Source organism: Lontra canadensis, unplaced genomic scaffold (assembly GCF_010015895.1).
Source record: "Lontra canadensis isolate GAN:19392208 unplaced genomic scaffold, GSC_riverotter_1.0 scaffold31, whole genome shotgun sequence".
Taxonomy (NCBI): domain Eukaryota; kingdom Metazoa; phylum Chordata; class Mammalia; order Carnivora; family Mustelidae; genus Lontra; species Lontra canadensis.
Window position 1 is genome coordinate 15756722 of NW_022631025.1, and position 27375 is coordinate 15784096.

The 27375-nt window shown below is 38.5% G+C and overlaps 1 protein-coding gene across 3 annotated transcripts in view; it reads left to right on the forward strand.

Annotated features, from left to right (window-relative positions):
• The window catches only part of PCSK5 (proprotein convertase subtilisin/kexin type 5), a 443312-nt gene that overhangs the window by 131543 nt on the left and 284394 nt on the right, over nt 1-27375 (forward strand). For all 3 annotated transcript variants that reach the window (XM_032866664.1, XM_032866665.1, XM_032866666.1), the window contains exon 6: nt 27207-27295. In XM_032866664.1, the coding sequence (XP_032722555.1) occupies nt 27207-27295 (89 nt within the window). The remainder of the gene's footprint in view (nt 1-27206; nt 27296-27375) is intronic.

The window sequence follows — 27375 nt, forward strand, 5'->3', positions numbered from 1 at the left end:
AATAAAAATATATAAATATATAGATTTTTTAAAAATTCTTTAGTGTCTTGACATTTTTTTGAATGTACAAGATATTCTGTCCCCCACTCCTCCCTCATTATTAAGCCTGCTTTGCCCCGTGTGTCCCTTCCTCTCCCACTGTATTTATCATCCCTGCAGGAGTTCTCTTCATGTGCTGCAACAATACAGCCTTCTACCCATCTGCACCTGTGTGATCCCTCCTCCCCCTCTGGCTCCTGTCACTTCCCCATGATGCCTTCTCTCACCTCCTTCATCTGAGCTAGATACCCTCCTGTGCATTGTCAAAGCACCTGTGAATTTACTGCTTTTATGAAACCCTTCGCGTTATAAGTAGGGTTGCATTTACCAAGATAGAGAGGCAAGAGGCAAGAAGAGATATGGAGATTTCCAGTGTAGTTTAGGGTATAAAATATTTGTTAGGGGGCGCCTGGGTGGCTCAGTGGGTTAAGCCTCTGCCTTTGGCTCAGATCATGATCTCAGGGTCCTGGGATCGAGCCCCTCATCAGGCTCTCTGCTCGGCAGGGAGCCTGCTTCCCCTTCTCTCTCTGTCTGCCTCTCTGCCTACTTGTGATCTCTGTCAAATAAATAAATAAAATCTTAAAAGATCTATATCTGCTAGGTCTTACAGTAATTAGAAGACTGTCAACCTTGATTGCTCATATAGATGAATTAGTGAAATGTATCCCAAAATAGTAACTATTAAAAAGGTGATACACACACACACACACACACACACACTGGCTTTTGTGCTGAGTATCTACTTCTTCTTCTTCTTCTTTTTTTTTGTTTTTTTTTACCCTCCTCCCTGCTATGTATCCCAGAAACCTGACCTCTAAGGACTATATCAACAGACTCCCTTGTCCTCTGGCTTCCCATTGGATTAGGCCAATGGAAGGTTCAAGTAGGAGATCATTGAAATACCAAAGAGTAAAGGAGTATTTCTTCTCTGCATCCTCCTCACTGGACCGCTGGGGACTAGCTAGGTGCCTGAAGATCCTAGCTAGTGTCCAGTGGCCGTAAGGCTGACTTGCTGAGGGTTGTCCTTTATGGGCATCGGTACCCACTCATTCCCCACAGCCCCTTAGATCTAGGGGTTTCTGGGGCACCTGGGTGGCTCAGTGGGTTGGGGCCTCTGCCTTCCGCTCAGGTCATGATCCCGGGGTCTTGGGATCGAGCCCGGCATTGGGCTCTCTGCTAGGCAGGGAGTCTGCTTCCTCTTCTCTCTCTCTGCCTGCTTCTCTACCTACTTATATCTCTCTCTGTCAAATAAATAAATAAAATAAAATAAAAAAAAGATCTAGGGGTTTCTAATTCAGAACACCGCACTATTCCCTATTGGTTTCTCCAAGTCCTGCCTACCTCTTTATATGAAGTCCCTTGAGTAAATTATTCTCACACTACCCAGTGTAAAAATGCCCAGTGTTTCCTGATCAGCCCTGACTGACACAGGTATCTGAGTTTTTTTAGCCTGGTATCCTTGGTCGACTAAGAGAAAAAATGTCGAGGCATTTCCAAGAAAGAAAATAACTAGATTCATAGGAGGTGTGTAAAGGGCTATGGATTTTTTAATGAGAACTGATAAATACAAAAAATAGTTATCTAATCTAGAACTCCTCTATACCTATCACTTGAAGTATAAGTATTAATTTTTATAAAACAATGCAGTAATTATTCTAGGGATTAGAACCGTGATAAGGCAGGATTCAGACCCCTTTGTTCTTTGTCGATTTCAGTGTGTTCCCCTCCAGGATTTGGGGATATGGTCTCTTGGGTTCTCAGTAACAGTTTCAATAAAGAGGCTGATTGATGCTATAGGTTAAAATGAGGTTTGGGTATAATTTATGCAAACCCAGTACACTATTGACATGAATAATTGATAGTTGCTTCAATTTAAATTTCTTATTTAAAAAACAAACTCACAAATTCCTGAGGCCTCTAAGGCAGATGGAAATTGCAGTAAGGGAAAGATAATTATCCTTTTTAAATAATGGATTAAGAATTTGAGCAGGGTTTCCAGACAGGTGTATTTATTTCTCTTTCTCTTTTCCTTTTCTACTCTAACCTCCACCTTGGATCTTTCTATGTTCTCTTCTTTCTTTAAACCCTGAAATATGTAAAATTGAGAACATGAAGACCTTGAGAGGTCACTGTGAGCAATGCATTACGTGTATTATTCAGAGCCGTGGAAAAGTCATCCAAGACGCTCCAAGTGCGTTTAGCCAATGGACACTCGTGTTAGATGCTGAAAAAGAAGGCAAACTCTGGAAAAAAGAGCCATGTTCTGCTTATCTCGCTCCATGTATGGATACTAGAAGAGGCTGAAAATGTTGTCAAGCTGCAGAGTAGCTAATTGTTCATTTTAGTATTAACAAGATATTATTTAAATATTGATTGTCTTCCTATTTAGATCAAATGCTTTCTAAGTTAAGGACTCAAGTTAGAATTTTTTTCTTTTCTTTTTTTTTTTTTTTTACTAACTGAAAGGGATGTCGTAATTTTTATGTTTGAGCAATTCGGCTAATTATAGTCGAAGCCTATTGTTCCTATGGCCTTAGGTATGTGTGTTTGATATCAGCAGTCAGGTGTGTATTTCAATTACAATCCTCAATAAAAGGTGGAAAGGCAGAAAATAGATCTTTTAGGTCAGAATATATTTGATTAGTTCTCATAAAATAGGTCACCAATGAAGGCAAGGTGATAGAGATTAAAAAATAATAATAAAATAAAAATCATGCTTTTGGATGGACTTGGAAAAGCATCCCTATCAGAGACTCCCTTGCCCACATCAGGATATCAATGTCCCTGGCCAACTCAACCAAAAAAAAGATCTGAACGTCTGTGGGATTGCTCCTTGACTATATAGGAATGTGGTATAAGCAACCGCTCATAAAATTAACACATCTGGTTGCTCTCTCAGTGACTGCTCACAGCAGTCCACATTCAGAGCGAAAGTCGAGAGAGGTGGAGTAAAATGCCTGATGTCACCCGGTGACAGTCAGAATTCGAGCTCATTTATTCCTGCAGCATCTTTTTACCTGCGTAGCTTAATTAATCTGTGGTCAAGTAGGTGAGAAATTAATTCCCGTGTTGAGCCCGTGCTTCAGTAACTTTACTACTTTGGGAAAACTGTAATCACTGGAATGCTGCACTACGGTGCTCCGTAAATATTCAGGAGCTTGGCTCTCCCAAGTCCTGGTATTCTGAGCCATTTCTCCGCAGAGAGGGGATTGGGCCACGAAGGTCGCCAGCACCTTGCGTACATGTGACTTCGAACAAGGGACAGAGATTGTTTATTACAGACCATGATTGTATAAGCCTGACTTTACATTGGATTTGTTCTATGGAAATAAATGAAGGCCACCCAAATGAATCTGGGGGCTATTTAGTCACAGCTTGCTATAGCAAGGGACTCTGCCACCATCCCTTGAAGGGACACAAGGGCAGACACATGACTGGGAAAGCTTTATCCTTGAAAGAAAAGGAAAGAAAGGGGGAAAAGGAAGGTTTCAGATATGTACTGATCAGGGTTTGGCATGGAGAAGACACAGCTAGAATCTCAAGCAATTTTAGTTCTCAAACAATTCTGGTGTATATTGATAGCTTTGAAAGAAAATTGAATGAAAACCAGGTGGTAATAATGTAAATAAATGTTTCGGGAAATTATATGAAATTGTCAAAGGTATGGATGTTCCTAATATTATTAAGGTAGTAATAAGTAAGAAATAAGGTAAAGTCTTAGTCTAATTCACAGAGGGCAGGAGTTAATTTTCACATCTCTCTATATGGACTCTTTGAGGTTGGAATCACGTAACTAACAGACACTTTCCTGAAATTTTTGTATTTAAATGACAACCCCAAGAGAGTGCTCTGGAAATGTGGGCTGTGCAAGATTCTCTGTAGGAGGACAAGACTGAGCCCAAGTATATCAGAAGTCTTCTCCTGCCTTAAGAAGGGTGTGGGGTCTTGAGGATGTGTCCTGCTTTGGGGAATTGTGGTGAATCATTTTGCACCTAAAAATAGCTTGAAGAAATTGAGAAGAACGGTTGACTACTGGAGGTTTTCCAGCAAATTCCCCTGAATCCCCATTTTCTCTGCAGCATGTTCTCATCACAAGCTGCCATCTCATGAATTTTAAAAAAGACTGACCTTTGTTAGGAGAGTTTACCTCGTCCTATTTTTAGATACCCCCACACCATCTGCATATAATTTACATATGCTAGTAAATGCATTTGAATTTGCATGAATTGCAGATAAAATACCTTGTGGTGACACCCTGGGCAGAGATCAGCTGACTGCTAAGAATTTTCTATGACCTTTTTGCTCTTGGTTGGTTATGCTCCTTCTGAGGTTCATCCTTACAGGGTCACACTCCCTCCCACCCCCATCCCCAGTACCAAATAGAGACTTATCCCCCCACCCACCCCCGCAGCCCCACCTGTATCAGGCTGTTACAGATCCCTTTCTTTTCTCACCATCCTGATACCTTGGTCTTCCCATAGGCACCCTGCATGAGGCTGTCTCCATACGGAGGAGGCAAACATATGCCTCGAGCAATGGCCCCAGTCTTGGCACCAATTTATATAATTTGTACTAAAGGTGATTCGACTTTTGAACTTAAGTTGTTCAGTAATCTTAATTGCAACCCTTGTTACTTTTATTGAACATCAACTCTTCCATAAAATTTATTTATTTTTCTTCATAACAGAATGATAAGTCCCTTTCATGCTTTTCAAAGGAGTGGCAGTATAGAATGCGAAAACACTTGGTTGTGTTTTGTTTCTTGTCCATCCATCTCGTGCCTCATGTGGAAAGTATGGGGTGATACAGCAGAGCATCTGAGAAGGAGATGTGGTTTGAGTTGAGAAGAGCAAAGAGTTATAGCCCTTGGGTTTGTTGACATTGAATTCAAATGGAGACAAATGGGGTCTTCAAGTGAGGGGCGATCTCAGAATCGCCAAGGGATTAACATTAACAACCGTGCATTTGCCTAATCATCCACACTTCTTGGCGATACCATTCTTGGGGCAGCAGAGGCCCCAGTTGTGATTAGAATATTTCCCACTATGGAGATGCCACAGCAGCTGTGGACGAACTCTTCTGAGGGTTGAATTTATATCAAACTCTTTGGTTCCCTGTGGGGAGTAATATTAGTTGCATTATCATAGTGGAACCAAGTTCCATAGTCTGGAAATATGGAACAAGAGCCCTTTCAGTGGTATATTTATAGGAGTGTTCATTCAAATTTATTGAAGTCTTTGTAGCTCAAATGCAGTGAGATGGTACTCAGGGAAGCCATTGCAAATTATGTGGATGTCCATTCTTTCATGTTGTGTGATCTCGCATACTATTTTACATCCATTGATTCCATTTATCCTAATCCAACTTTCTCATTGTGTTTCTATGTGCTTTTGTTAGAATCCCCATTGTAAAACTGATTTCAGTTATAGGGGATACTAGCTCATGTTTAATCCATCCTGGTTGGAAAAAAAACTTATAACTCTGTTATGTTTTATCTTTGTCTTTGATTAGGGAGATTCTTCTTATGCTAAGTAAACTTTGTGAAGGATCCGTACTCCTATTCACCTGTTTTTCTTACAAGATTTATGGGTTTCTGAAGTCTATGAGAATATAACACATTTAGATTTCTAAGATGTATATTTGGAGTGAAACAGGACTATATATATGGGGAGGGAGGTCCAAGTAACTGCTTGCTAGGTAAGTTGTTTAACAAAATAGAATAATCCTTTTATCCACTGAGAGGGTTATTTTGAGCAAATAACCTATAGAACTGAGCCTATGCACACATGGACAGACACTACATGTGGTTCATACTGGAAAAGTTTCTGTTGCTATTATAATAATTTTAAAATTATTTGGCTTTCTGTGAGCAGTTCTATAGCTTTGAGAAGTTTGGTACATGATTTGGGTAGGGGATGCAGAGAACAACTCCGTCTCCCTAGAAACCCTTGACTTGTTTTGCCCTGGGCTAGAAATTCAGCAAATTCTAAATCGACTTCAGTGGGGGTCACTATATGTTTTCCATGAGAGAATGAGAAAAAAGAGGAGGTTTTCTAGTTCCCTCGAATGACATTAATCCTTCTGAGTCATCTCAGAGCTCATCGTCTCGAATACAGAGGAGTCGCCTATAAAAATAATTGCTTATCTGGAACTTTACAGTTCACAAAGCATGCCTACACATATTCTCACTTGACTTGTAAAATTTTCATGTCAGAGAAATAGTAGGTAATTGTTTTGGAGCCCCGGTATCTGAATTCTTTACATAGGAAGAATTCTCTGTCTCAGTGGAGAGCAAAGACTATTTTCTAGTATGGCAGCTGAAAATGGCGGATGCTATTAACTTGCTCAACCTTCCTTGCTCTATTCTAGGGCCCAGGCCAAGGGATATTGATTCTAAATCAGTACCAGTTGTGCAGGCTAGTGACCTCAAGGCCAAGCAAGCTCTCAGTCATTTACCTGGGTTCTCCTCCCTGTCCCTCTCTCTCTCTCAGCAGAGCAGCTGTGTTTTTCTTCACCCTTATCCTCCATCTCGGTTACTTTGTTCTCCTAACAATTCTGAGCTTCCCAGTATCTTTTTAATAAACTACTTTTCTCCTTCACTCAACCAGTTACAGTAAAGATGCTGTAATTAAATCTCATTATGGTTGCCCCTCCTTCCAGAGGAAGAAAGTGAAATTCGAGGCAGATTCACATAACTTATGAAAGTGAGTCTGGCTTTGAAACTCATGTTCTCTGTATCACATAATATACTCTAATTTGGAGCATGGTACTAGATGTTTGTTTTTTTTTTTAATATAGTATGTGTAAACAATAGACACTTTTTAATTCATGTAAATGTAGTAAGTTGATGAGAATTTAGTGCTTATTTTGTGGCATATAATTTCATTCAGAAAAGACTTTTTGAATACTTAATGGGAGAATAGCATTTTGCTTTGGTTATTTCTTAAAAGTCAAACTAGTGACGTAGTGATGGTATGTAGACATTGAACATTGATCCATCACTTAACGAATAAGGTACAACAGGTAAACCAGTAGCCAGGATGTGGACTGGAGACCACTGGTTTTCAAAAAGTATTTCACGGAAGCCTAGATTCTGTTGATGGATCTCTCAGATTGCCCAAGTGTCACTCAGGTGACCATATGGAATGAGTAGAGCCCTCTGTTCCTCAACCAAGTCACACCCCTTTTTAAAATCTACACCAAAATCTATTTTGGGTTGTTGGATTTCTCCTAAGATTATATTTGAAGTAACAAGCTCTATTTATACAAAACAAACCATGGTAAACCAGTGCTACAGGCCAGAGGAGTGGGTTTGGAGGGAGTGTTACTGGAGGGAGGCAAAAATTATAGGGAAGGCTTCTAGAGGGGGTAGCATTTGACGTGGGCTTTGGTAAAGGACTGATCGAAAGTAGTAATCATTACTGAGAGAATGTCTCTAATGGCTGAAAATGTCTCAGTATTAGTGAGCTCCTTACAAGCTTTGGGATAAAAGGCATCCTCTTGTTTGGCCATTTGGGTTTTTTTTTTTTCTTTTCTTTTTTGTTAAAAGAAAAATCCACACATTTTTCATTTTCTCTAGAGCCTTTCTTTTATCTAAAACTCAAATCTGAACATGTTTTCCCTCTACCTTCAAACCCTTTATGACCAGGTCTTTAGGTGTGTGCAGAGAATTTATAATCGATCCATTGTCTCTTAGCCTCACCACCTAACACTGCATTACGCTCTCGTTTTAACTAATCTTTTTACAGCTCTCTGGAAAGAGCATGCTTCATTTGTACTAGAGACTGGTGACTCGTAAGCGCTCCATAAGTGGTTATGCTGTTATCATTCTACCATGCTTATCGGTTGTTAAATAGATGGAATCTTGATGTGCATTGTGGCCATTACTGGTTTAACCCAGTTAGAAGCTGAGAATTGCTGTGCCCACGCTCTGTGGCAGGCTCGCTGTCCCCTTTTCACTTTTAGAAAACAGGGAAGCAGAAAAGGCCAAGAAATGTAAAACACCATACTTTATGGTTGAAGAATCTAAAACCAGTGTCCGAGATAAAGTTTTGAGTGAAATTGAATATGTTCTTATCCTTATAATCTAAATTATTGTGCAAAATTGCCCTGCCATTTTTGGGTTTGTTTCTATTTGTTTTAAATAACTATAAATAACTAATTGTTTCAGTAACAGGGAAAAACCTCTTTATACCAAGTACTTGTTGCAGGTATTTTCTGTGGCTAAAATTAAGAAGCTTCAGTTTAGACTTGACAAACAGAGTGCTGTTTGCAGGGAAATAAAATATTGCAGATTACCTGGGGCTGTGTTCATTAACATCAACTGATTCTTATTCTTAGCCAACAGAAAGGAAATTATAAATTAATTAAACTTTGATTTAGGTTTTAATTTTCTTTCAGGTGTTGTGTGCAGGCCTTTCTTGAAATAAGGAGGTAAATCAAGTAGTAGAACCTTTAAAAAATGTTTTTACTAAGTAATTTTAGGATGAGAAGGTAAAAATGGGCCATGCACATATAATTAGTGATAAGCAAAACTTCTAAGATAATTCTTTGAGAGATTTGAAACTTAGTGAAAATCAATTTCTTTCTCCTTCTGTCTCCTTACATATGCACACACAAACCAACGCACACATAACCCTACTTTCTTATTAAAATTGTATTCTTATTAGCTGTAATGTTGATCTTAAAAATTAAAGTTAAACTCTCAAATATTTAGCATAAGTAGGAAAGCAGTCAGAAATAATTGAACCACTTAAGGAACACCTTCAGATCTAAAAGTTAGCTGAAAACTTAGAAATAATAATAATCATGAATGAATTGTGCATACTCGAAAAATGGCAGTGGTTGAGGTCAGGCTTTTCTGCATATATTTATCTTGTACTAATATGAGAAGATTAGAATTGAGATTAGAAATAGACATGGTGATATTTTTTAATTGGGGTTACAAACTGGAAATAGGAAAGTGTGTCTGGACAGGAGGATTATGAACATCAAAGTGTGAAACAGGTAAATAAGCTCAGTGATTGTAGGGATGACTTGGGCAAGACTTTTAGCCACTGGGAGACCTAATTGTCTTCTGCATATAAAATGAGGACGAAATGAGCTACTTCGAGTTTGCTTTGAGAACTGGAGATAATGCTTTCTGAATGTTCAGGATACCATGAGCCCAGCTAACCTTCATACTAACTGATGGTATTAGAGTTAATGTAAAGATTTTGTCACCAGGAATGCCTAGTGACAGAGCTGCAAGTCAGATGAATCATCGACACTTTTCATCCTGTTATTTGTCTGGAGGAAATTATTTCCACTTATATTCTACATGTGCAAACAGTGGGAGTGGAATCTGGATTTTTTTCTGGCAGAGGAGGACATGGGTCTGAAATTCTCCTGGAAAGATTACATGGACCTAAGAGTTTCAGAGATCATCTCTGCTCTGTTATCGTTGGCTATCTCAGTGGTCTTTTCAAAGTCAGGTTTTTTATTGCGGAGTTCCAAAAAAATGGAATACTCCTTCTAAGGAAAGAAAATGGATTATACAGTACACTCATGCTCTGTAAATCTCCATATCCTGCCTCATGTGTTTGGTAAGAGAAGATAGAAGAAGAACATGATCATAAATTTTGAAAAGAGTTATTAGATCTAGTGGATTACTCCAAGCTTTTCTCAATAAACACCCTTTAAAACTCATTTGATATTCACATTTTATTATAGTATTCATCTATGGGACTTACCGCAATTCATCCTCTAAAGAGTGACCAAAAAAACACATAAATACTATAATTACTGTGATATGGGAAGAGTCGCAACAGTAAACCAGTGGTGAATTGCTTACCCACCCAGACATCTCTGCATGTTCTTGAGCTTAAACTACGCTCTTTGTCCGGATACAAGAGAAAAGTTTTAAAAGAGTGATTATTTCAACATTCTTGTTCAAAAATTTGATCTACCTTGTTTTCACCAGTTGGTGACTAGTTTCCATGGAAATAGAAATGGAATAAGCATTCCTCATTTTAGATTCTCAGCTGCCCTATGCCAACTGAGAGCTGTAAATGCCATTTGGTTAACAGCAAGGATCCAGAATTCTTCCATTTTAAAGTGGCAGAGGGAGAGGAAAAGAAAATGTTTGCCAAGTCATTTTGCTTTTCTTCCTCTGAAAAGGACACAATTTTATGATCGTCTGAGATATTGACTGACAGTTATCGGACACATACAAGGTCTAGTAGTGCCTCTTCTGGCTAATCAATTTAACTGTCTTTTCCACCCTTCACAGAGTTCCTTACTTCATTGTGATTTAACTGGCCTGCGGTTGCCTTCCTGGTTGTCCACCTGCTGTTCCAGAGATGGGCACTGAGTAGGAAAGTGGTCAAAATGTCGTAAAGAGTTCAGTGTTCAGTGTTCTCAGTGATCTATGACCTGAAGGGGAAGGAAGGAAGGAAGGAAGGAAGGAAGGAAGGAAGGAAGGAAGGGAGGAAGGAAAGAAGGAAAGATAGATAGATATTGGTAGGAGGGGTGAGTAGGGGACAATTTACAAAATCCTCACTCATGAGAGAATGTCAGTTAATTTTGCCATTAGGATCCTCCATTTCTGAGCAATTGTCACCTATGCTGCATTTTCTGGAACTTTTCCATGAGGGAGATAGTGGAGAATATTATAACAGAGGCTTTCACATAAAATGTTTGCCTATCAATACAGTTGTTTTCTTTTGTCTTGTTTTTTTGGAGCCTAAAAAGTTGAATCAGTGTAAATGCTACAGTAAAACTTTAATAACCTTAACCCATGATATTTTCTTTTCTATTTTAAGATGTTTAGATACTAGATGGAGCAGCAGTGTGACTCTAGCTCTTAAACATCACCCAGCGTGGTTCTATGAGCACACTTCTCTTGGGGCATAAGAAGGAGTTTCTCTATGTCCCAAAGTCTAAATTTAATAAAGGAAACCAGACATAATGGCTTCCAGCCATGGGCTGCCCCTGCGTCTCTAAGTGTGGTCTCACACCTAGCCAAAGCAAGTAATGTGTCAACTAAGGAAATAGGATCCTTATCCGAGGCTTGCGAAACTGCATGAATACTGCGGGGGAGATTGCCCAGATGCTAGGCATGCAGTTCAGGGCCTGACATTTTCTATTATGACATTGTGTTCATGGGGGGATATCACCGCGATAACTGTTTTGGCATAAACAGCTTGTGTGCTCCAGTGTCTTGGGAAAGAAGCATTTAGGGTACAGAAAGGAGCCTGCTTAGAATATACATTGAAGTTGAAGATTACGAGCCAAAAGGGATATGACAGGAACTGCATACCTCTGTGACTGCTTCTGCTTCCCAGGATAGGGGAGCCGGTTCCTGGGTCTCTTACTTAATCCACAGCTTTCCTGCATTGGAGAAGCCATGCGGGGAGGGACTCAGTACAGAGATAAATGGGAGATGGGGGAGAAAACATTAAAAAATGAATCGACTCAAATTGAGGCCAGAGTCTTGTAATGAGCGATGAAAATGGTGTTTTATTTTAAACAATAAAACCCAAATGATGAAAATACATGTAGTTTATTACCAACAGCATATGTAGCTATAGCCATTCTTACGTCAAACAAAAATGAATCATGTTTAAAGTTGTAGTCTTTCTGTAATATTACAAAATTCGAATTTTAGTAGAGTCATAAATGGACTCAGTTTATAAAAATGTTTATCAGTTTTCTAAGGGCCATTTGGAATCATTTTATTGACAAATCATTCTCATTTAAAGCCACTGTCACATTGCTAGCCTTGTTACATTTTTACTAAGTCTTGCTCTTCTGGATTCTTCTTCGACACAGCTTTCAGTGCGATTAAAGCTGCTCTGAAACTCACTGATTGCATGAACGCCTGTGTCTTTTGAAAGTTCATTAGGCAATTGATTTGCTTGATTTGCCTTGTATTGTTTGTTTGCATTTTATGTTTACGCAAAGAGAGAAAATTCTGGCACTGGGAGAGGATAGGGCTGCTTGAGTCAGCAGTAATTTCATTAGTGATGGGATCGGTCGTGAGTTATCTTTTTTACTTATTTAGTTAGGAAACCTAGTAATTATGATACCCTTTAAAAAAAAAAAAACTCATGGGCAGTGATCCAAAAAGCTTCAAAGATGCAACTTCTGAGCCTTCTTCTCAGGAGAGGTCTCAAGTCATCTTTATTTTGTTCCGCCCCACTAAGTATATGCATGCCAGAGGACGTATGTGTGTCCTTCTCTAAACATATTGTGCCTTCCCTGTTGCAGAAACACTAGGACTCAGTGTTGGGGGATTTGGGTTCATGTTCTTTAGCAGTGCGCTGGCTCTATTACCTTGGTGAAGCCACTTAACCATAAGAATTTCTATTTCCTTACCTCTGATGTGTGGATAAAGGCACATGTGATGTGTGCAAGATTATTGGAGAGAGCAAATGAAATATGCGAACCTAGGCAAGTAAAACTACCTGGCAAGTAATTAATAAGTCATCTTTATCACCTTTATTGATTTGATGTTTGTTTTGAGAGAGAGAGCATGTGTGTGCACATGAGCAGGTTTGGGGGGTTGGTGCAGAGCAAGAAGGGGAAAGAGAATCTTAAGCAGGCTCCTTGGAGCCTGTCGTGGGGCTCAATCTCATGACCCTGAGATCATGACTTGAGCAGAAATGAAGAGGCAGACGCTTAACTGGCTGAACCACCCAGGGGCCCCCTGATTTGATGTTTCAGTTGCTCGTTGGATTACGCATTCTTTCAGATGGAAATTATTACATCAGTGGAGATGAACCACTAATGTGTTATATTTGTTGAGGTGATTAATCTACATAAAGTAGCATTCAGTGTGAATATCAAATCAAAGGAAGTGGAGTTAGAAAAGGCAGAAGCATATGTTTCTTGGTTCCCCAGAACTCGTAAGGAGCTAGGACTATATTTACCCTTCATGCCTAGAAACCACAGGTTAGCAAACTACTGGCTGCACGTCAGATCTGCTCGGTGACTCTGAGAATGTTTTTTATTTTTTCAAAGGATTAAAAAAGGGGTGGGGGGAGGCGGATTATGTGATGGAGACTGTATATGGCCCTGTAAAGCCTAGAATATTTGCTATTTGGCCCATTACAGATGTTTGCCAACCCCCGCTGACATACTCATGCAAACACCATCATCATAAAAACCCACTCTTTGTGTCACGCCCAAGTAAAAGAGGTATATGCTAAAAGGTTAAATCGATAATTAGGGATATGCTAAATCTACGCTTTGGAAGGGAGGCATTCCTTCATTGTCATTTTTGTAGTACCCTAATTTTGAGAACCTTCCAGTGTGTAAGGACATGACTCGGGTGAGCTCTGCAAGGAAAACCAGGAGCAGCTATCAGTGAATGGAAAGGCTGGCAGCCGCTTGGTGTAGATGAGCTGAAATGAGGTCAGCTCAGTGAATATAAGGGGTATAAGTTTCCTGTCTCTACTTGAGGACCCGTTTCTCAAAGTGCCAAGAACCCCGGGACCATGGGCCACCAGACTTCTCAGAACCATGAGTGTGTTGCAAGAAGGAGGACCAAGGGAGCCCTCTTGGATCCTCATTCTGGAGCCACAGTTTACCTATATTTCAGACAAATAGGATTATGTAATAGTCACTTCTTTAAGATCCTTTGTCCCTGCAAAGGAATGCTAAAGTCTTCAGAAGTGTTTTGACAGTTTGTTTATGATCTGGAAACAGTCTCGAGCTAAGTGAAGTCAAACACTTACAGAATCACCTTTTGCTATCAGTTAGGAACAGATTTTGAGCAAAACAGCAAACCATTTTAGCCTGTTTTACAGTGTATAGTTATTGAATGATATCTTTACCAGAATAATTGAGGAAAAACAAATAGAAGCAGAACCGTTAAATTGATTACCGCTAAGTGAACAGAGACTTGTGAATTATTGCCTCTTATTCAGGATTTCCAGGCCAATGGAATTCATTGAAACTATATTATCATGTCTGTTTTTCTGACTATTGATTCCTTAGTGACTATTTCATTCCTCAGCATGTGGTAGGTACTCAATAAATATTTGCTGAATGAATGATTCAGAAAAGTTAATTAATGATGGGCCAGTATATGGCAATAGTCTCATTATGTCTACTTAACTATGTCATTATAAGAATAGTCATAAAAATGGAAGTTTACCTATATATAGGAAGGTGTCAAGTTGAAATATTGTCCAGGTAGAGCACATTCTAGCATTTTGGTCTCTGATTTTTAGAATTATAGGAATGAGGTGGCTTTCAGCATACATTTGGAGAAGAGAAATATGTATGGAAAGAACTAGACCACAAGAAAATCAAAATTATAATTTGATACAGGCCATTATTTCTTTCATTATCTTTATAGATCTTTCTCCAGTCTCTCAGCATATACACTCAGTATATACTTCATATTTCATGCTTTGGTGAGTTCTAATTATGAAATTTCCTTTTAATTATGATGCTGCAAAATTATGGGAAAATCAGTTCAGGTGGAAGGAGGAGAAAGTTGTTTAGATTGCATATCAAGCATTTTCGCAAACACCAACTTCAAGCCAGAACCCTTGGAGCAGAAATTCCTATAACACTTTGTCCATAAACCTTGATTAGCATGGACCTCGGTACTTGGTTAATTACTTGCATAAATCTTATGACACTCCCATCCGTGGTCGTAGGTTCAATTGGTCATCAGTTGAACTCCTAGAACTATTAGTGGTCATTAGGAAGATAAGAATATAATGTACCTGTGGGCTAACATCAGCTGTACTTCTCTAGTAAGGGTGTTCACCAGTCCCCAGACTATTTTCTGTTCCTCTTCTTTCCCCTCGATGCCCAAATGACATCTCAGTTGTACAAGAAAGAGCCATGCTAGTGGGTAGAAAAGTCACTTTGCCTTAAAAGCCCTATGCTATTAGGAACAATGCTATTCCTATAAATAGCCTATGGCATCCAAGGAAAGCCACACCCAATTTCTAGAGTCTCCTCTCGGAAGCCCAAAGTGTAAGACTTCTCATGATGTATCCAGTATCCTGGCCACAGACCTCTCAGTGCATGGTCATCACCAAACAGGGTTCCTTTTTACCATGAGCAGTGATCCTTGGTAGCTGGTATCTCATCTTTGCCCGCTATCAAGGGGGAACAGAGCTAGAAAGTTGAACCAAAGTAGTTTTCCCGTAGAAAAGGAAAAGAGGTTTTGTTCATCCTTTACTCAGAATCTTCTCCACCAAGATTGTGAGCACCACAACCGCAGATGATTCAAGTGCGTGTATCCCTGGCTTAGAAAATGTTTGGGACATAGGATGTGAATTCTCTGGGCTTGAGGAAGGAAGGAAGGAGCGAGGAAGGAACTAATATTGTTAACTAGAATCTTTCTTGGGAGGTACTTTGATAATTTTCAAGAAAACATTCCTGACAGAGTTTATTCTTTCCATAAAAAGAAAGTGTTACAGTTCTGTTTTCCAGAATTATAGGTAGTACTTAACCCAGGAAAGCAGACAGATGTCCAGTGGAAAAGATCAGCTTCACTTTGTGCTCTCTGGTTCTGAGGAAGAGTTGGAAGCCCCAGATCCACATTTATGAACTTGGAAGAGAAAACACTTGACTCCATACTCACTGAGAACAAACCTAAAATGAATCAGCAGGAATGACTAATTTCTGTCTATTCATAGTCAAAGGGTAAGGGAGACAGTTTTGCAGTCTTCTATTTGTGGTAGAAAATGAGAGCAAGCTGTTCCTAAAGTTCTAACTACATAGAGTGAAAACTAGTAGATCTGAGTTTCAGACAGTAAACAGAACCCTCTCGTAGAAGTTAGAGAGCTTGGAGAGTAGGGTTGTCAGCTCTTAATAGACCCAGTGGGGGAGAAATAGCAGCATGCAATCACCGGGGAGTATAAATAAGCACAGACAATCTGAATTCATAGAAATAATTTCATGTATGTCAAGAAAAACTAATCATTAAAATAATAAAAAAAGAACTGAAAAGCATGCTAGGTAATTCTATAGAGCCGAGAAAAAGGGCGTCATTCCCTCATAATTAGTAGATTTCATCAACAAGGATCTCTCACACCCTGTGGCTTTGATTATGGTGTTGATCTTTAAGATAAGGGTAGGAAAGAGAGTTATGCTAATACGGAGGTGGCTGAGATCTTGGTCGGGACTATATACATACACTCGTATGTGCTTGTCGTGCCTTAATGTACTTCAGTCCATGCAACTTCATATTTGAGAAAGCAGCAGAAGTGAGGTAACAAACTAGATTTTCTGATAAACCAAGCTATTTTCTCGTTGATATACAGGCTGCCATAGTTAACAATGAATTCAGGTAGTAATGAATAAGCTATTTTCCTAGGCTGGGGCAGACGGAAGGAGGAGGGGGAAAGAAAAGATGTCAAAGGTCTAGGCTGGAAGAGGGTAAAGAAGAGGGGACGTGGCAGAGGTAAGAGAACACTTTTAAAGCCACATATTGACAAGAACAGTAAGTATCTAAACTGCAAAGGAAGACATAAAAGTTTCACTATCTGCTGATGACATGATACGCTCTAGAGAAAATTCTGGAGACTGCCAGTAAATACTAGAACTGATAAATGAATTCAGTAAAGTCTCAGAACACAAAAGTAATATAGAGAAATCTGTTTCATTTATATGCACTAATAACGAAGGGGATAGAAAAAGAAATTAAGGGACGCCTGGGTGGCTCAGTTGGTTAAGCGGCTGCCTTCGGCTCAGGTCATGATCCCAGCATCCTGGGATCGAGTCCCACATCGGGCTCCTTGCTCCGCGGGGAGCCTGCTTCTCCCTCTGCCTCTGCCTGCCTCTCTGTCTGCCTGTGCTCACTCTCTCTCCCTCTGTCTCTGACAAATAAATAAATAAAATCTTTAAAAAAAAAAAAAGAAAAAAAAAAAGAAAAAGAAATTAAGAAACAATTATAATTGTACCAAAAATAATAAAATAGCTAAGAGTAAACTTAAATAAGGAGGTAAAAGACCTGTACTCTGAAAATGATAAAAAAACTAATGGAAGAAATTTGAAGATGACACAAACCAGTGGAAAGATAGGCCATACTTGTAGATTGGAAGAACCTGTGTTGTTAAAATGTTCATATGGCCCAAAGCGATTTACAGATCTAAAGCAAATGAGAATACCAACGTTTTTTGCAGAACTGGAGCAAATAGTTCTAGAATTTAGTAGCCAAAGCAATCTTGAGAAAGAACAACAAAGCTGGAGATATCGCAGTCTCAAATTTCAAGATACACTACAAAGCTGTAGTAATCAAGAGAGTATGGTACTAGCACAAAAATAGAGATCAGTGGAACAGAATAGAGAGCCCAGAAATAATAAACCAATGCGTATATGGTCAATTAATCTACAACAAAAGAGGAAAGGATAGAAGATGGGGAGAAGACAGTCTTTTCAACAAATGGTGGTAGGAAAACTGGACCATTTTCTCACACTAGAAACATGAATAAACTCAAAATGGATTAAAGACCTAAATGTGTGTCCTCAAAACCATAAACTTCCTAGAAGAAAACATAGTAATTTCTTTGACATTGGCCTTAGCAACATTTTCCTAGCTATGCCTCCTAAGGCAAGAGAAACCAAAGTAAAAATAAACGTTGAGGGGCACCTGGGTGGCTCAGTGGGTTAAAGCCTCTGCCTTCAGCTCAGATCATGATCTCGGGGTCCTGGGATCGAGCCTCTCATCGGGCTCTCTGCTCGGCGGGGAGCCTGCTTCCTCCTCTCTCTGCCTGCCTCTCTGCCTACCTGTGATCTCTATCTGTCAAATTAATAAATAAAATCTTTAAAAAAAATAAAAAATAAAAAAAAAATAAACGTTGAGACCTCACCAAGACAAAAAGCTTTTGCACAGCAAAGGAAACCACCAACAAAATGACAAGGCAATTTACTGAAAGGGAGAAGATATTTGCAAGTAATATATCTGATAAAGGGTTCAGATCCAAAATATGTAAAGAACTTAACACCAGTAAACAAATAACCCAAAAAATTAGAGGACCTGAATAAACATTTCTCCAAAGAAGACATACAGATGGCCAATGCACACATGAAAAGATGCTCAACATCACCAATCAGGGAAATGCAAATCAAAACCACAGTGTGACATCCCCTCATACCTGTCAGAATGGCTAAAATCAAAAAGACAAGAAACAGCATATGTTGGCAAGGATGTGGAGAAAAAGGAACCCTCGCGCTCTGTTGGTGGGAATGCAAACGGGTGCAGCCTCTGTGGAAGACATTATGGAGGTTGTTAAAAATTAACAATGAAATTACCGTATGATCCAGTGATTTCACTGCTGGGTATTTAGCCAAAGGAAGTAAAACACGAATTCAAAAGGATACAAACACCACTCTGTTTATTGCAGTATTATTTATAATAGCCAAGATATGGAAGCAACCCAACGGTCCATCAATAGATGGTTGGATGAAGATGTGGTGTACACACACACACACACACACACACACACACACACACACAATGGAATTCTATTCAGCTATAAAAAAGAAAGAAATCTTACTCTTTGCAACAATATGGTTGGACCTAGAGGGTATTATGCTAAGTGAAATAAGTCAGAGAAAGACAAATATCATTTGATTTCACTCCTATATGTACTTTAAGAAACAAATGAACAAAGGAAAAAGAGACAAAAAACAGACTTCAATCTGGAGAACAAACATGGTTGCCAAGAAGGGGAGTAGGAATGAATGAAATAGATAAAAGGGATTGAGAGTGCACTTATCGTGAGTGCAGAGAAATGTATAGAATTGTTAAATCATTATTTTGTACACCTGAAACTAGTATAACATTGTGTTACTTATACTTCAATTTTAAAAAATGAAATAATTTAAAAAATTTATGAAAAACATAAAAAAATGTATAAAAGGCAGTATACTGACCACTAGGGTTTTATTTATTTTATCGTCAATATTTTGTGTCCTGACTAAAATACCCATCTTGAATTATAGTCAGTATTTCAAATAACTATAGATTATTCAGACCTACAATCATTTTTAAGTTTAAAAAGATTACAAATCTCAAGAGGTTGCAAAAATAGTACAAGACCCCCATATCCTTCATCTAGATTCCCCCACTGGTGACAGCTTATGCAATTACAGTGAAATACCAAAACCATGAAATTGGCCTTAATACACTCTGCAGTCCATGTTCAGACTTCACCAGTTTCTGTCTGTACTTGATGTGTGCCTGTGTGTGTATGTGTCAAACTAACAGTACGTTTAAACCTCTCAAAAAAATCTGCTTTTTAAAATCCTTTGCTGGTCATTGACCTGTGATATATCTGATGCCTTTTAGTAGTGTCCTATTACTAGTTAATATTATAAAATATATTTTTTATTCTCTTGCCCACAACATATCAGTTCCAACTTTGGGACAGTTGATGAATGCTAACTTTTATTAATTTCTTTAACTTTGTATATCTCTCCTTGAAGACGGAGAGGAAGATTCACAATGTCTTTAGCTAAGTATAAAGGCTGTGATAGTTTAAAGTTTATGCTGAAGATTCTTCCAGTATTAGGCAATCAGAGTGTCTCTGAATATCTTGTTTTATATAGCTATTGGTTATTGTCTTAGTTTAAGCTGCGATAATGGAGTCCCATAGAGGGGGTGGCTGAAATAGTAAATACTTATTTTTCACAGTTCTGGAAGCTGGGCAGTCCAAGATTCAGTTTCCAGGGAGGGCTCTCTCCCGGCTTGCAGAAATGTGTGCGCACAGGATGGAGAGAAAGAAAGGAAGTTTGTTCTCTGCTGTTCCTAATCCTATCCTGAGGCCTCCACCTGTGTGACCTAAAAGCCTTCCCAAGGCCCCAGCTCCAGAGACCATCACACTGGGATTAGGGTTTCAACATATGAATGGAGGGTGGGGATGGGCACAAACATTCAGCCCTTAGCAGTTATTTTGAATGAGTTTTTCTGAATTCCTTCCTTGAATTAAAAAAAAAAAAAAAAGTAATATTATGGAAGCCTCAGGGACTGCTTGTAATTGTAGTCACATCAGAAGCTAGGATTTTAATTGTCTCACAAAAACTCATCACCAAAAAGTGGAATGGATGATTTCTTTTCTACTTTTAAAAGTTTTAATTTACCTTTTCTTTTTTTTTTTTTCCCCTAACATGTTTCGTGAGCTTTAGTAAAGCTTTTTGCTAAAGACAGGGCCAAAATCTATTTTCAGCTCTTTTCCATTCTTCTTAAGTTTTCATTTTTAAGATTCCTGGCATTTTCTCCTTCTCACTCAAGGTGAATAATTTATTAGGGAGATTCTATAAAATATACTGTCAAATCTCCTGTCATCAATAGTAACGAAGGAATAAGGTCGCCACCATGGCATGGAATAAGTAGGGGAGCCAACAAAGAAGTCGTGAAATCTTGGCAGCCATTCAAAGGCAGGACTGTGGGCCCTTCTGACTTCTGCTGGAACCACGAAAAGACCTCACATAAGGATTCAGGAGAGCTGGATCTAGTCTTTGCCCTGCCATGTTTTGTACCTTCCAGTCCCCATCTGACTGCTGGAATTTTCTCATTTGTCAAACTAAAGAAGTGATACCTGTTTTGCTTCAGAGGGTTGAGGTGAGAATCCATTGAAGTTCAGATACTTAGAAATGGATGGCGTGATGTAAGCACAAGGTGGGAATATTACCAAGAACAATGCGAGCAGTCAGAAGCATCAGTTCTAAGTGATAGTTTGGAGAACACATCAAATACATCATTATTTCTTGTCCTCCCTTTCTAAGGGAGCCTTTGAAATGGAAAGTTTTCACTCCGATTTAAACAAAACCAAAATACGCCAAAGAGAATGGGCACACCAGATGTCAAAAGGGAATTTCTATTCAGTGAGGGGTAGACCGAATCCATGAACAGCTGAAGATGTTTGTTTCAAGAAGGAAATGGAATAGAAAGTCTTTCAAAAAAAAAAAAAAAAAGGTAGTTTTTCTCCAACTTGTTGCTTGATTCAGACAAGTGTAATTTTGACTTATGAGCAATGAGGTAGCAACGTAGGGGTAGACATTTTCCATGTGTCTTGATGTCTCAGATTCGTTGCTGAGCTGACTTGCATCTTCACATCTACAGTAAAGCTCAAGTACGTTAGTATTTTCATCCCCACTCATTTATACAGAAGAAACAAAGTACACAAAGCAGTGGGACTTTGTGACTAGTCTGGGGCTAGGAGAAAGCAAGAGAATACACGTAGGCAGTATTTTGGGGTCAACTACGAATTCATATTCTGTACTCACTTCACTTCACTTGTTTGAGTTCACAATATTATAGAAATGAATTAGCAGGCACTCTCTGATCTCATTTTCCTTGTTTTCAATCACAGAGCCCAGGTAAAACTTCTAAGATCTTTAATTGCAGTGGTTTATTGTTGGGAACAGATCATGTAATAGATGAGAAGACTTGGAATGGTAGAACAAGGACTCTCATGATCTGTCAGTCAAGATGCTCTTTAAGAGACAGTTTATTTAAATAAAAATTATATGACAGAGCATTTTGTGACTTACTAGGGCCCTGGCAGCAATGTCAATATGCTTAAGAGAATTGGAGAAGTGATGCCTTTTTCACTTCCTAGTTTGTGTGCATCTCTTTTTTTTTTTTTTTCTAATAATGTCTAACTTACTTTGCCACTTGTCTAAATATACATTATAATTTATATCATTGGGTTATCTTCTGGGGTCTCAGAAAAGAATGTGTCTTAGCAGTAGCATAAACATATACAAAGAAGCTAAATAGCTAACTAACTAATTTTCCAAGGGGTGTTAATGTAGAAGTTGTCTAGTAAATTCCTATCCAGGTGCATGTAGGTCAGAATGTAATAGAATGAGCCTATCGTTTTTTGGACTAAGATCTACTGAAATGGTCCTACTTATACTGAAAATACTCTAAATGCTCATCCTCTATTGTCTCTGAAGAAAAATACATCTGAAGCAAAGATGTTTGTCTGTTTTTGTGACTTTTATAATTAATCGACATCTCGAATATACTTAATGCTGACCACCCTTATTCTTTAAGGAAGAAATTGAATCTTGTTCCTACACTTGAACAGGTCTTGATGATATCCGTTGTTCTATGATCTGTTTTAAATCCATCAAAACACTGAATCCAACTAAGGTACAAAAATAAAAAGATGACTAGTACTTTCCTTGGAGTAATGATCATTGTCATCTGAAGAGAGTGGGCTGTTTAAATGTAGTTGAGTTAGCAATTTGGACCCTCAACTACAGCATGTTACAGTCTATTAGTTAAGTGATATTTAAAATCTATACATCAGTGGTAGAGCAATAACTCCCCTGTTTCCCAAAGATGGTTCATCATTGGTCATGATATAGAGCGATATACAGAAATCTTTGCAAGAAATGTTTTTATAAGGAAATAGTCACTCTTTCTCTTCACATAGGACATTTCACTGTACATTAATGATGCACATAATATGCGCAGGGTTTTATTGAATTTTAGGAATACAGAACCAAGTTACTTCTTACTTTTTTAAAATATTATGGTAGAAAAGATATTTAATTAACTCTCTCCTACCGTAGTACATCTAAAACTCCTGGGAAAATATTAAAGAATGTTTTAGTGCATGGTGGCGCTAATGGGACACACAGAGTATTTCTCTGTGAAAGCTCGGATCTGTAAAGGGCGTAGGCAATAGGTGGACACTAGGAATTTTCCAGAGTGATCAGCTAAACCCAGCCAGCCTGGAGCTGGATTTTAAAAGCACAAGGATGGCTGTGAAGTGAGAAAACACTTGCATAAAACAGAACCCTTGATGCATCATCCAGTCCAGCCTCAAAGAATTCACAAAGATAAAAGCAAACAACATGACCACCTAAATGGACCGTTCACCCCCCACATGGGGAAAACATCACCATGAAAACAATCCAACAGCAAAAAGAGCAGAAGTAGATTGAAATGTTTGAGAATTATTACATATAATTCATATATATCAAGAAATTTATGTTTCAGTACATAGAATTGAACAGTTTGTTTTTTTAAAGAAACTATTCAAATTAACCAGGTGGGTTTGAAAAAGAACTTCAGAAAAAAAAGTAAATAAAACATATAACACTCAACACGAATAATGCAGTGATGGGCTAAATAGCAGGTTAGGCATGGGTGAAGATGAGTGAAATACAGAACTGAGCAGATTATGGGGAGAGCAGCCTAGGGAAAGAAAGCTATGGGAAATCTGAAGGTGAAATGGAAGATTAAGATAGCTTTCAAAGGTAGCAGCTGAGACTGTTGATGATTTAAGCATTAAATCACAGGTCTAGGAATTCTAAGAAAGAATGTTTAAAAATTCAAACATTCAATGTCTTAATGAACCTGCAGAGTAGAAAAGACAAAGAGAAGATCTGAAAAGTGCCCAGAGAGAACTAGAATGCCAAGATGGCTGATTTCTCATCAGAAACAATAGAAGTTTGAAGACAGTGGAATGGCATTTTTTAAGGGCCATTAGTCTAGATTGCTATGCCCAGTAAAATTATTTTTCAAAAACAACAGTAAAATAAAGTTATTTTCTAAGGCCACCAAGAGACTCCCTGATGGACGCATTTATACAATATTCTTCAGAAAAAAAAAATCCGGGATCCTAGAAGGAGTTATAACTAAAAAAAAACAAATAGAGCAAAGTATATTTATATATCTAAACAAACGTTGATTATTCAAAATAATGACACTAATGGGTTAGTTTCCAAAGTCAAAAATTCCAGTGTATAACTGTAATCATGAGGATTTCATGTGCTAAAGAGTAATCACAATGAAAACAATCTAGTCTGTGGGACACCTGGGTGATTTAATCAGTTAAGCATCTGCCTTTGGCTCAGGTCATGATCCCAGGGTCCTGGGATCAAGTCTCACATCAGGCTTCTTGTTCAGTGGGGAGCCTGCTTCTCCCCCTGCCTGGTGCTCCCCCTGCTTGTGCTCTCTCTCTCTCTGACAAATATATAAAGTCTTTTAAATAAATAAATAAATAAAACATTCTAGTCTGTATCGTTTAGGAAAAATTGAAAAAACGTATTGATGACTTTTAGACTTTGTGAAGTTAGGTATCCTTGAGCAAATAGCAAATAGCTACAGTAAGCATTAATGTAACAATAGGATTTAGTCTCTGTAAATGTACCTATTCTTTAGTTAAAGACAAAGGTAGCCTAGCTTCAAGAAAATGTAATTATATTCTATTTATAAGAGATATAAGGGGCGCCTGGGTGGCTCAGTTGGTTAAGCAACTGCCTTCGGCTCAGGTCATGATCCCAGAGTCCCAGGATTGAGTCCCACATCAGGCTCCCTGCTCAGCAGCGACCCTGCTTCTCCCTCTGACCTCTTCCCTCTTATGCTGTCTTTCCCATTCTCACTCTCTCATTCAAATAAATAAATAAAATCTCTAAAAAAAAAAAAAAAAGTACTCAAAAAGTTTGGGGCACCTGGGTGGCTTAGTTGATTAAGTGGCTGCCTTTGGCTCAGGTCATGATCCCAGGGTCCTGAGATCAAGCCCCGCATTGGGCTCCCTGCTCAGCGGGGAGCTGGCTTCTCCCTCTCCTTCTGCCTGCTGCTCTGCCTACTTGTGCTCCCTCTCTCTGTGTCAAATAAATAAAAAGAGAGGTATAACTGATATGAACACAGAATGTTTGATAGTAAAGGGGACAAGGAGGTAGGCAATTTAATTATTAGCCCGGTTATTAGCCTGGTTTCTTTAATTTTTGTTTTGTTTTTACTGCAGGAATCCCAGAGTTTTACTGAATTTTCATAAATAGTTTCACTAGGAAGATTTAATCATTCCATTCTAAATAAAATAAAAATTGACAAAACTGCAGAAAACAATATCAAATCCATAATACAATGAATAAACTTGTCATAATGGACTCATAAATAACAATTGGAGAATGAGAATCAGATCCTTATGATCCCATAGCACTTTTCTTAGTTAATGATAGATATAGTGAGGTTTAAGAACAATGGACTCATAAAGGGAATTTGACGTGTGAAGAAAAAATTACACCATGAAGTAATACATAATCAGAGACTAATGAAGAATTATAGTAAATACTTGCCGAGCTCAGGGGTAAAATTAGTAGTTCAGCTTGTAGTTTACAAAAGAAATCTTTTTTTTTTTAAATGGATCATTTTTTTGATGATGAAAGTGTTATGACCAGATATCAGTAGGACAAGATAATTATGAGTGCATCAAAATTAATTGCTATGCGGAACATCCTAAAATTGCCATAAATACGATCGCTGTGTTCCAAATAACACATATGGAAATGTATGTACAATAGCTATGATGGGAAAACAATAAGAAATTTTGGCCAAAAGACATAAATGATTATTCTCAAAGCAAGAAATAGAAATAGCTAATAAATATTTGAAAAGATGGACAATAACAAATGTAATCTGAGGGGATAAAAAGAGAAGCAGCAATGAGATAACATTTTTCATGTCAGATTGGCAAGGATGAAAAGATTAAAAAACTCATACCTAGGGGTTTATAGACATGGGTCTGTTCAGATATTTTCTCCATTCTTCATATTGTCATTTGAGTAGGCTTATGGTCTTTTTTTTTTTTTTGGTCATGCATAAAAATATGTTTTTTAATAATATTTATCCATCTTGCAAAGGTTTTTTTTGAGGTTTGGTTTTATTACTTTAATCTTCCATTAACAACTTGACAATATATTCTGCGCTCTTTGATCCAGTCATTCCACTTGTAGAATTTATCCCAAGTTATCCAAGTATATAAAGGCTCAAGATTGTTTTTCATAGCCTTGTTACTCTCAGTGAAAAACTGGGTCAATTTCCAGAAATCAAGCACTTGAGAAATAGATTATGGGCGGGGTACCATTTAAAAGATGACAGGGGGTAATAGTCAACTTTTTAACGACATACAGGCTAATATTGACATAGTAAGATAAGCGTGACATTAGTAAGTGGACTAAGCAGAGCATATGTCTGTTATATGAACTTGCGTGTGTACCTGTCCATTTGTAAGCAGTCACTCATTTACAGTTGCACAGATGGTAATCCTAGCCCATGACGAGCATGGTCTATGCTGTAAAATAAAAAAATAATGACATAGTATTTGGGGGACCTGAGTCTTAGTCACTATTAGGCTGATTTCACCCTATCTTCTTACATCTCAGGGCTCCTTAAGCATCCCCATCTCTAAAAATGAGGGTGAGGGGTTGAGCCTTGGACTTCATTAGCAATAACTAATACCCCCATAGCGGTTGTCATACGCCTCATACCCCTGTTCTGCATCCAAGGCAGATAGTAGCCATCAGCCCTAGTCTCCTTTCCCTGGGCTCAGCCAGACCTCTGGATTCTTCTCAGCAGAGCGTTAGGTCAACATTTCTAAACAGATTGTACTTTGCACTTGGAACTTCTTTGCTATCCTTGCATGGGATGGTCTTAGAAGTCCTTTCAACAAAAGGATTTTTTTCTGAGGAACAAAGTCACTGTGATGAGAAATAAAAGGAATGTTTTCCAGAAAAAGGCGTCTGCTTTTTAGTAGCCGCGTTTTTAAAGTGGTGGAAACAGGTGAAATAAATACTGATGATACATTTTATTAAATAACAGATTTCTTTTCATTTATAGAAAACAAGTATCGTGGGCTATTTCACGTTGTTTTCTCATACAAAAACTTAGAAATCCAGTGTATAGTTACAGCACATCATATTTTAGATGACATTTCACTGCAGATACTTGATCTCTACTTAAATTTACAGTAAGAAGCAGATTCGCATATACTGACGTTCTTAAATTTCGTAATAATTGAATTGAGTGCCAGTTCCTTAATTAAAATTAAAGTTGAGATAAGGTCACACAAGCAGCATTTCAAGTACCCAATAGCCACAGATGGCTGGTAGTTACCATATTGGACAATGGAAGTTTAGAGAATACAAAGAAACACACTATTCGAGTTTAGCTTTCAAGGAGATTTCCTGATTGGGAAATCAAGGTATAAGGAATATATATAACAATCAGAATCCGAAACAGAATATAATTAAAAGCTGGCAGTGGGTAGGCTAAAGGCTACTTGGGTAGAAGTTCCAGAAACATCCACAGCTTGATGTAGCCTTCACGCCTTTGGAGTCCAGCTGGTGGAGATGACGTTGCAAGTTGGGAAGAATGGAGTGTCTTACTTGAACACGTGTGTGTGTTCTCCCTGCAGGCATGGGACCCGCTGTGCTGGAGAAGTGGCAGCCGCAGCAAACAACTCTCACTGCACGGTCGGAATTGCTTTCAATGCCAAGATCGGAGGTACGGGAAACAAACGTGGGTAGATGGAGCACTCTTTCAGAGCTCAAGATAGGGCTGCATTGGCAGAGCAGTGTTCAACT